The sequence below is a fragment of the Lepisma saccharinum genome, chromosome 1, assembly GCF_977018435.1.
Source record: "Lepisma saccharinum chromosome 1, izLepSacc3.1, whole genome shotgun sequence".
Classification (NCBI taxonomy): domain Eukaryota; kingdom Metazoa; phylum Arthropoda; class Insecta; order Zygentoma; family Lepismatidae; genus Lepisma; species Lepisma saccharinum.
The window spans coordinates 143,251,154-143,263,017 of record NC_139229.1 but is presented as its reverse complement, the minus strand read 5'-3'; the positions used below and the strand labels follow the sequence as shown (position 1 = coordinate 143,263,017).

Genomic DNA, 11,864 nt, shown 5'->3' with positions numbered 1-11,864 from the left:
CAACCCTGTATCAGGGTCTTCCTCAGACGAAGAACTAAACTAAAATGACAAAATGCAGATACAGAAAGATTACATACACATAGGGGGGGGGGGACTAACCACACAAAAACAAATCATCTTGAAGGTCCTTATCTTGGACGAGTTTAATGATTAATTTTTAACCAGACGTGTCTAGTTTTTAAAGTTTGCAAGAGTATGCAATTAGTGGAAGTGAAGGATTATGATAACTCTTAATAATAATAATAATAATAATGAAGTCGGCATATCCAAAACAAAGGATAGCCTAGGTGCTAAAATTTCATAAATCTTTTCAAGGTAAAATATAGTTATTATTTGCTTTAACAGACAGGCTCGAAAGAAATGTGCGATGAACATACGACCTTCCATATACATCATTTAGCTTGACAATACATGGTGACTGCATATTAATATACTTTTTTTTACCTTTGCTGCAAGATCAATGAAAAAACAAGAATTAATAGAATGTACACAGACCATTATTATATCAGTAGTCTTTACATGCATTTAGGTGTTTTGATAAATAAGACAGGCATTCTGATTGCAATCTGAATCGACATTGATTGATTGAGACGCATCCAATTCAATTCCTTACAAATGCCTTTGCGCCCGAAAAATCAATGTGAAAAATTTCGTAAACAAAATTATCTTTTGTCATGACCAACCTTGGAATTTCCGGAGCTGCCATATCGATTATTTTGCCACCCCAAAACAGCCTCAAGCATGAAAGGCAATTTTTCACCATCGATCTACGAAATAAGCTCTTTCACTATGTGTTCACAACAATGTCCCTGAGTTTCGGATTCGCCACAGTCTTTCATGGCACAAGGCAGTATCAAAAAGTAACGGGAATTAATAAATGAGCGCAGCACTCTGGCCGTTGTTGCTGTGTCATGTTTGACCTTGATGCTTCGAGGACATGCTGAATCATTTCTAAGTTTACTTGCATGTTTGTATTTTGGCTATTTGATTTTGCTTTTCTGTTTTTTTAAAGATAATTTTGAATATGTGAATGAATAATGATTAAATTGAATAAATGTAAGAATAATAACAAATGAGCATTCATGTTCCACTTATGTTAAACAAGCTTCCTCTTATGTTAAACAAAACAAAGGCATAAATAAGCTGGTGGACACTAGAGCAAACTTATCCTTGAAATCGACTGTATATGAGATACGAGAAGCAATCTTGTGTCTCGTGTGTGTATGTGTACATACACACAAGGTTCCTATTTTGAGACAAGTCAAAAATCACTTTTCAACAAAACCAGGTGTAACATTGCTCGTATACTTCCTCATTGCGCTTTGTTTTTTAAGTACAAAAACAAATCAAAACGAATGACGTCACAAGGTCAATAATGAAATCCGGGAGGTGTCAGGAATTATTCCATTAATAAGAGAAATGACCTTGCTTTGGCAAACACAACCTTGTAATTTCAATGAAACTATCCAACCATTAAAATCAGTCTATATGTGAACTTTTTAGTATCCTTTATTTAAGCCTCACAAAGTGGGAGGTGCCACTTATATTATATAAAAACATAAGTCGCCGTTCTGACTGTGAATATTAAACCATGCTCTCATACAGTTCACTGTATATAATGAGAAAATTCATTTCTGAGGATTACCTGAAATCATATGGCAGAATTGTCGACCATATTTCCATTATTTCTAAAAGTGTGTACTGTCCCTTATTGCAAAGGAAAAATTGCCCCCTGTCTACCTCGCAGTGAGTTTTTTGGGCCCCCTTGATGTAGTTATTAAAGTATAAACCAGCTACCTTGCCACAGTGTAGCTAAAAATCGAAAATAACAATCTGGCCAATTTATCTTACCCATTTTTTAAAAATTTGGACAGGTTTGGTTCCATTCTCTCTGTACAGACTAAATTTTTTTAAGATGTATACGAAAAGGAAATTCGGCAATTTAGAAACAATTTGCACCTTGCAACAATTAACTAACTACTTCAAGCAAAGTAACACACATGGTACGATTATCACAAAAATACATCTAAAATCTGTTCAAATGTGAATTAACATAGAAAATAATTTCTACAATCTCTACTCCATCACAAGCGCAAGTCCATTCCATAGAATCACATAGTGTTAGGAAGATGAAAAAATGACAAATAGCGAGGAACAACTTGTCTACTGTTATCTTACAGCTAATCGTGATAAATATAGAATTGCAACATTTTGGCCAAAGTAGTTCAAATGAAAGTGAATGAAGAACCACAGATAAGCATATTATAATACGCTTACCTGTGGAAGAAGCCTGTTTTTATCATTTTAGCGTTGGATTGTAATGAAATTGTCCAAGTTTGAAAAAGTTTTCACAGTCCTTTTATAAATAATACATACGTGTATGTATGTACATTGTATATACATATAAGGAGATAGGGAAAGAGAAATATTTATGAACATATTTCTGAACACGGTTGAAATTAGAAATACAGGAGAAAAGTGATTTACTTGTTGAAGCAAATACCTGGAAGTGAGACGGACCATAACTTTCATAAAAAAATAACAAGTAAATTGTAATTCAGTGCACTTACTATCGTCAACCTGTTTTCTTGGTCCATTGTCTTGAGCATCGGTAGCGTCATCTCGCGGAAGAGTTCGAGACGTCTTCGAAAGGCGGCGACACTGTCGTCTAGCCTACCTCGTCCCAGCTGAAGCTTCGAGCAATCCAACAACACCACCGGCGGCCGCTGATGGAACTAAATTTTTTAATAAAAGTGAACTTGTATAAGGAGATTTATTAGTCAAATAGGCAAATTTAAGAGCAACATGCATGAATTTATGGTCACGTGTAGAGGAAAGCGTGTTTTGAAATTATTATGGGAAAAAAGTACTGGAATAACTTTAGATGTACAGTGGGATCCATGAGTATTACCGTGCAAATTGTCCATCACCATGTTCGTGCACATTATTTGACCCAATGAGAGCTTCAAGAATAAAAAGAAAATTCAAAACAAGCTGTTGACAACTTCTGCACCAGCATACATATAAATCCATCGCTTAAAAACACATAGGATGTGAGAGAAAAATTAATGAAAATAGTCATGGACAATTTGCACGGTAATACTCGTGGATTCCACTGTACCTGTCGCTATATATGTCAATTGTGACTACTTTATCCATAAAATACTAAGGGTTATCCTTTACACACCTTATAGCCGGTTTTCGTGGTGGAGTGGTTAACACATCGCGCTACGTACGACGCCAGGGGTCTCGAATTCGAATCAGGGCTTGTGCATGAGTGTTCGTTCTGTGTGTCCCTTCATCAATTTCATCACATCAACACTCATCACCATCTTCGCGATTAGCCAAAAGTGGAAGAAAATCGAAGTAAAATACACCAAATCAATCAACATCCTTTCTAAGGTCTAAGATGTTTTTAACGTATTTAACACATCTCCTGTGTTCTGTAAGTTATCGTGCATTGTTAGTCCATTAAGACGTTCTTCGCCATAGCTTTAGTCGATATGGTGACAGGAAGAGACTTTTTAGATCGAAGCGACATGCGACATACGTCGCTTGGAAATGAGCCAATCAACAGCAACGTATCACAGCCGTAGCTGCATGATAGGCAAAAGAAGCCTGCGTTCGATTAGTGAAATCCTCAAGCCACACGTGTCGAATGACACTTCGGTCTGAAATCTCCGTAAGATGTCAAATACTTGTACGTATTTTTTCAAAATTTTTTGTTGCACCGAACAAGTTTTTGCATCACATTAGTTGGTAGAACATTGATCAATATTTGTAAATAATTTGGCAAAATTTCTGGAGTGCTTTTGATTCGATGAACCCATGTCTGGCTAACGAAATTTATGAAAAGATCTTATATAATACTGGACACTTAAAAAATAAGTCACATCCACCTTTACGAGGAAACACCACTATTCACAATACATTTTATTGAAAAGTGCAACATTCGTGACAGAGGAGTATCATAACAAAGATGAAAAACACTAATCATGAACCGAACTAAATATATCCCTAGTGTCAAAAATTCAAACTGAATCCATCAAATATCTTACTCAACTTTGCCACATAAGAACATTTCGTTAAGAATGTAGTGAAATGTGTGACCAAATACGAGTATAACTTATTATCGAAGGATATGTCTGCATTTACTTAGTGTTAACTACATACGCCGCAGTTAAAATACTGCAGTTTTTCCCTAGTTATTAATGCTGCATACACAAGTGTATTGACTTGAACATTCTCCAAAATGATCAGCACTCATTGACAAGATTCAGTTTTGCCATCTTGCAGTGTGCTAAAAAATTAAATATCGTGTTTTGTACTATGAAGTTACAGTTAAACACGATACTTGTTTCAAGTATGAATTCGACGTTCAATGCTTACATACATAGTATATTATACTTATTCATTTATTGAGAAAAATTCAGATATGGCACAAATTACCATTTTACGCAAAAATCGTCAACAATGAAAGGAACAAAAATAAAAAATATCAAATAACACAAAAGAAGCTAAATAGTATTGAGTATTATTTGGAATTTCTTCTAATGGAAGAAAATATATCAACACTTGATAGTAGGTTATTACCGTGCGTCCATTTCGATCTGCAGCCGAGAGATCGGGAGAAGCGTGGCGGGCGGCGCTGACGGAGATGCCGACATTTGCGGCCTGAAATGCCCGCTTATTTTTATGGACATACGCAGACATTTATATAAATATTGCAAAACGAGCACTAACCTGTGTTATAAGAGTATGGTTTTAATTTTAGTAGCTTAGTGACTGTATGTGCCGATGATTTTGACACGCCCACCTCTTGTGAAACACGGCGTAGAGGTTTGTTTGGAGAACGTTCTAACGCTGCACCAATATCATCGAGTTTTGCTTCGGTTAGAATCCGTCGTTTTTGCTTAGGTGTTTTAAAATTTAACGATACAGTTTCTCGTAATTTAAGGACAAGATGTCTAACCGTATCTCTGTGTGGAGTTGAAACGCATGGGAATTTCTGTACAAATTACCTACACACGTCTCGACACGAGTTTGTTTTCACGTACGTGTCATACATAAAAAAATCTTTGTTCTAACGTGAATCTTGCGGCTGGCATTCCAATCGTCTCACTGACACGTCACACATACACACTACAATAACACAAACAAGTAACTGCAAGTAACCAAGAATAACACTCTTGCGCACAGTACGAAATTAACACGCTCTTGGTTTACATTGCTCGCCACTATATTTACAACTCTGTCTTCATCTAGTCGCGAAGGAACAAAAAACTCGAGCTCGGATATTTCGGATTGCAAGGAAGCTCACGAAAACCATTCACTTTTATCGGTTTCGTCTGCAGTGTAATCCTGATACAGTGTTGGACATTCGAAACCTCCAAACGATTCCCATGGCCACAAAACTCTTTCAAGGATATAAACTTAAACAGGACGTTACTGGTCAACACTATGATTAAAATGCTTTATTATCTGTGGCTCTTAACATCGTTTCTATAGCGTATTTATTTGTGTATATAAGAGCAGAACTTGGATGAATTACAGAAGAACTTTTGCGTGTTATAACACAGGTTAGTGCTCGTTTTGCAATATTTATATAAATGTCTGCATATGTCTATAAAAATAAGCGGGCATTACAGGCCGCGAATGTCGGCATCTCCGTCAGCGCCGCCCGCCACGCTTCTCCCGATCTCTCGGCTGCAGATCGAAATGGACGCACGGTATATTATACAGTAAAACCTGTCTATCCCGGAACATGATGGTTCCGAGCAAATTTTCCGTCTTAACAGTTTTCCTTCTTATACAGGGTTGACTTTAAATACAGTATAGAGCACTGCAGGAAATAATGGAAAGACAGATTTACATTTCGCATTACTTATAATGTAGAGTACTAATGCATGTACGTACATGAATAAAAATGCGATACAGTCGCAATAAGCATAGCAGAGATTACAATTATGTAACTACACAACATGTTGGTACACTTTTTACAGTATTGTAAGAACATACAGTACGTACTTATGTATCTTTTCGAACCCGGGACCCCTGGCGTCGTAGTGCGATTTGCATAGAGGGAAAGAGAAAGATTTAAAGATGGAATTAGAGAGGTGAAGAAAGATTGAGATAAAAGTGAAGAAAAAAAGCAAGAAACAAAGAGAGATAACAAGAAAAATAGAAAGATGACGAACGAACAGAGGAGAAATAGACAAAGAAAGGTGGAGAAAGAGAATAAGAGATGAAAGAGAAACGGCATCGTAACAGCTATGAGTATTGTAGCGCATTCTTTCATATCGACAATGTTACCGATAAGCAAGTGGCAACAGAGGCGTGTTCCACTTACAGTATTGCATTGTTTTCTTGCGAGCGAAAAATATAAAGGAAGAAATTTCCGTCTTACTGAGAATAATCTCGTTGGTCTTTAAATGGTGTTCCATTTCCGCGTTAAGGAGGTTTCTGCCTTAAGCAGGTCATTTTCAGGTATAAAATCGGTCCGTTCTGTGGACTTTTTTCCCCCGTATTTACAGGTTTCCTTCTTATAGAGGTTCCGGGATATGTAGTTTTTACTGTAGTAGAAACATTTAGCATACCTTCAACATAATATAGAATATTTTTTAATATACCCTAGAGAAAGAATTCTTACTTGATCTATCAGGATTGAACAATTGTCTTGTTCGATTTCGAAGCTAGAGGTATTTTTTAAAAAGAATTTGACACATGGTTTATGAATGAAAAATAACAAAATTACATACCTACGCGAAAATTACACTAGAAATCTGAGTGAACATACCTTATTTTCAAAGCTCTTAACTTGTTGCAAATCCCGTGGAAATCCGTCGATAATAATTCCTTCTGCGTTCGAGTTGGCAACCATGTGATCTTCTACCAGCTGAAGGACGTAGTTCTGGAAAAAATATAGCTCTATTAATAAATTAAAAATAACCAATCTAAGCTTGAAAAACATAAAAAAGTATTAAGGATACATAAAGAAACTGCAACATATTAGCATCGAAAAGGGTTATGAGGAAGTGAATATGTTTCCTCATAGCTGTAAAGGGAAATCAGTAAAAATGGAAAGCGAACTTTTAGAGACGGTGATACAAAATGATCACTTTCACTGACTTACTTGGTCTCTGAGTTTCATTTATATTCTACACTATGTTTTTACCTGGAAAAAAATATGAATTTATTTTTGCGTTTTGACTTAAAATAACTTCGTATATTGCATGGGAACGCCATTGTGTAGTCAAGATTGATTGAATGATTGAATTGTGGTTTTAAAGTCCACTTTATGCACAGATAGGCTAATCGGGACTGGGTCCACAGTTTAAAGAGGGATCTGCTGAACCACTGTCCAATGTGCCTCCACCGGATATCGAACCCGGAACAACAACAGAAGGTTGTTCTGTAAGTATTAGCATAGTACTTATTTACGTACGATAACATTTGTGAATAATAGTGACATAACTTTCTCAAATGAATCCGAGCGTAGCATACAAGTAGAAGGTTTGAAGCGGCCTACACACATTTGACGTCATCATGACGTCAGCGAGTGTTGCTACTTCAGTAACGTATGCAGTGAATTTAAGCAATGCTTGAGTACATATTTCTCAGGAATCAAAACTAATATCGAGAAGATATTTGGCACGCCACGTTCATGCATTGGGACACGTAAGGTAATTGTGTTTAAAACACATTTAATTTCATAGTGTAATTGTCCATACTTACAACTTGCACCCTATCCTCAAAGACAACCTTGCATTGCGTATTGCCTCTTGATTGATTGGTTTATTGAATTGTTGTTTAAAATCAACTTTATTCACAGAAAGGCTAATCGGGACTGGACCTACAGTTTAAAGTGGAATCCGACCACTATGTGCCTCCACCGGGTATTGAACCTGGGACCCCTTGATTACAAGGCGACGACGTTACCACCGCTCCATCGGAGAGGCCTTATATTGTCCCTTGATTTCCTCTCCATTACCTGACTTGCCTTCCGAAAAGAAAGATAAATTCAAGAAATGTTAGTGTGTGTCTTAATGATTCCATAGCAATGGTAATTTTTCTTCTGACTACAGTTATGAACAGAAGCATAGAAGTAAGTTTGAGTTTTTGTTTTAACTCCACTTTATGCACAAGAAGGCTAATCGGGACTGGACCTACAGTTTGAAGTGGAATCCGAATCACTATGTGCCTCCACCGGGTATTGAACCCGGGACCCCTTGATTACAAGGCGACGACGTTACCACTACGCCATCGGAAAGACACTTGTATCTTCTCAGATATAATAAAGGATAAGAGAGCTTGTAATTTCAATCAAACACGTAATATTCAGGCACATCACACAGTAATTCCATGCACTGCATACCACGTAAGGCTAAAAGTCTCTCTCTGTTTTTGAAGTGCACCACTTAACTAACCTGCGGCACCATTTCTCCCGACGAAATGTTCTGCCGTATCTTCTGGGCGTCGTTCATTTGCCGAGCGTCTGTGTTCTCGGCGATGTCCCTTAGCAGCTGGCCTAGACTTATGTGGAACCATCCGGGGTTCTGCCTCACGACCTTTTGGCACAACATCGACTTGCTGCTTCCTGGGCCACCTGTGAACACAGATCGGAATGTTGTTAAGATATTAGATTTAACAGTTAGGAGAGTCTTCATAACGCAAGTTAATAAAACTTATGGTTTTCTTAGCTGTTGTAAAAGAAATAATGTGACACATTTTGCAGCCAGGAAAAATAACCTTTAAATAGTAACTGACCCACAGTTACAGTTGCTTTGTCTAAAAATTAATTCAGGTTGTGTTACTCTTTTTTAAATGTAACTCAGTTACAGTAAAGTGTAACTACAGTATAAGATAATTTTAAAGTTTCTTTATTATTGATTTAATTAAATTTGTTGAGAACTGTTTTGGAAATGAGAGGTGATTTAAAATAATTATAAGATGCTGATTGCGAATACGTAATCCATTTCCCTCCATCACGTCAGATTTCTTTCACAAATTGTAAAAATAAACTCGAAATATTGACATTTACACAGGCTATTTGCTTACGCTAGCAGCTAGATCTATCTTCCAAGAGAACGTGAATTTTCATAATAAGTTCAAAATGTCCTTGGTGAGATATGCTTAACTCATGTCCGTTTCTGCCTTTAACCTGGAAGCTCCAAAAACCAGATTCCCTCTTGTGTGCATCTCGTGAATCCCCACGAGCCAACTTCCAACATTAATCCACCATCACTGTTGTATTCCAACGTCCCTGATATGATATTATATGAATTTTGGATTCAGTTCCTTCTTCTATTCCGCACTCCATGTTATTGCTTTCCCTGCTACTAAATGGTGGACCTTCATTTTTGGATTTCCCGTGTCTAATTCATAAAGAAAATTATCACACTTTCCCTCTTAAATATGCATGTATATGGCGTGTTGCCCCTCCTACCCTTTCTAGAGGAAACTGTACGTGATACACCAGAACTAACATCATTTTCGGATTTAAAATGAATTAATTCATTAAGAGAACGTTCATAGTTTCCAAACAGCAAAACCATTGTATGAGTGTTACTATACCTATAACTCGCAGATTATTTTGCACCCAGGCATGCTGTGTTGTCTATATTTATGACCACTGATCCTCATGTGTGGTGTTGCCCACGGGACGAGACGGGACAGGCTTTTAAAAATTCGAGACGAGACGAGATTGATCATGTGTCCCTTTGACAAACGAATATTTTCGAGACGAGACAGCATTTCACAGCATTTCCACGAGACGAGACAGGCCAAAGTCTCGTCTCGTGGGCAACACTACTCATGTGTTTAAATATGAAAATATAGAGGTACGAAAATTGAAAGTACACCCTTATACTTGAAAATTATATGACGAAATAACAATTTTGTTCATTACTATTGGAATGTTCACAAAAGTAACCGTAAAATTAACTAATCAGTTTGTTACTATTTACCTACAAAATTTAACTGAGTTCGTCTTTTTTCTTCCTTATCGCTTTTGTATATCTCTCTCCCTCTCTCACTTGTTCTCTTTCTTATCTTCTTTCGTCTCTCTCCACCCCCTCTATTCCCATCTCTCTCTCTCTCTCTTTCTCTCTCTCTCCCTCTCCCCCCTCTCTCTCCCTCTCCCTCTCTCTCTCTCGCGCTCTCTCTCTCTCTCTCGTTAAACTTTAACCCGGAAAACAACCTTGCCTCGTTAATTGGCTAGATCGTCTGTCAAAACGGAATATAAATTATTGCATTTCAATGATTATACTAGTTGCATTTTGAGCTGGCGGCTGACCTTCATGGCTATTTCTGGCTCTTTCTATCCCCCGATCGTCTTCAGGAGTGTGGGTCGATGGGTGTCAATAAAGTCGCTCTCCCGAAGCAATGTTGCCAAGCGTACTTCTTTTTTTGCCAGTTGCATACCGATCTGTGGGTGATTGTTCCGGAAATTTCATTGTCGAGGACCATGTGTGCAGTTCTACAATAAACCTCCGTTGATTTCTATTGCTGACGATATCCTTATCGCAGAACTCTCTCGCTTTACGGTACGTTTGGCAATATGTGCTGTATCCGACGTTCATTTGGCTCGTCAAAAACGGTCGGTGCCTTGTGACTCGAAAATGCCCGATGTCAATCGAAGAAAATTCAACTGACCGCTGATTCGCTGTTTCAGGCCGCCAGCGGGAAATGCGACCAGTATAGCAGCCACAATTTTGTCCCGACTGTAGAAAAGCAACAATATGGTTGTCTTGTATACATAGGTTCATACCTATGACCCATATGACGGGCGGCAGTCCTTGGTTCGGTCTCGGAGGCCCCGTCATCTGTTGCATGGGCATGGACGGTGGGGGCTGCTGCTGGACCGACTGCTTGCTGTGGACGGGTGGGACGGCCATGGGCACAGCCGTGATCCCACCCACCGACGGGTCCTGCACGCCCAGCGTCCTCATCACGGCCGCCCTGAAGTCCTTGTACACCTCCTCGGGATTTCTCTCTCCGTCCACCTGCGATACAAGAGCAAAAGTTAGATCTGTCTTAGACAAATCTAAGACGAGGTGGTCTCGTCTTGTTCACATGAGCTTTGTAATGTAAATACTATATAAACAATACATACAGCTATCATGGACGTCCGCACGATTTTTTCCAGGGAGGGGCAAGCAATGTAATTTTTACCAGAGGGCAAAGCAGGCATATTTTTCCCCATAATAGTGATGCCCCTCAAAAAACACTATTTCAGTCTGAAATTATCATGTTTCTTCAATGAATTTATAATAACATAAATTACCGTGATTGAAATGAAATGATGTGTGAAATATATAATTTTTAGGTGAACATATATTTTCCAGGTGGGAGGCCGTGGCCCCCCTTCCCACCCTTCCGGACGTCCATGACAGCTATGGGCGTTGCCAGAAATGTTTGTAGGAAAGGTCAAGCAGTTATATCTACACAATATAATATTATTATTAAAATTTATGCTAACTATAATAAACTAATAATACCTACAAATATGATTCCCAAACGATTACTGTTATAACCTTGGGTAAACTTACTCGACGCACAGGCCCGTACCCAAGGGGGGGCAGGGGTCCATGCCAACCCCCCCTCGATCCATGAACAATTATAATTTGAACGTATAAAAACCTACAAAACTTACGTTGATGGTTTTTCATATTTTGCATGAATTTCGGTTTTGTCCTTGCTTAAATGAATAGGTTGTTTCTGGACAGAGGCAGGCTCTAGAAGTTTGCAGTCTGCAATATTGGGCTATTTTAGTTCTATAACCAGTGATGCAAAGAGCTATCAGACGTTCCGATTTAGTCGGAACAGTCCATTTCTTTTAATCCATGTCCCGACCTTTTCGCCTC

General features: G+C 38.2%; 1 protein-coding gene across 1 annotated transcript in view; it reads right to left on the bottom strand.

Annotated features, from left to right (window-relative positions):
• Positions 1 to 11,864, bottom strand: part of LOC146001985 (adenylate kinase isoenzyme 5-like) — a 98,940-nt gene that overhangs the window by 4,115 nt on the left and 82,961 nt on the right. The window contains exons 6-9 of the mRNA XM_083139696.1: positions 10,769 to 11,003; positions 8,427 to 8,605; positions 6,797 to 6,910; positions 2,571 to 2,735 (exon numbers count right to left, since the gene is read on the bottom strand). Coding sequence (XP_082995822.1) covers positions 2,571 to 2,735; positions 6,797 to 6,910; positions 8,427 to 8,605; positions 10,769 to 11,003 — 693 coding nt within the window. The remainder of the gene's footprint in view (positions 1 to 2,570; positions 2,736 to 6,796; positions 6,911 to 8,426; positions 8,606 to 10,768; positions 11,004 to 11,864) is intronic.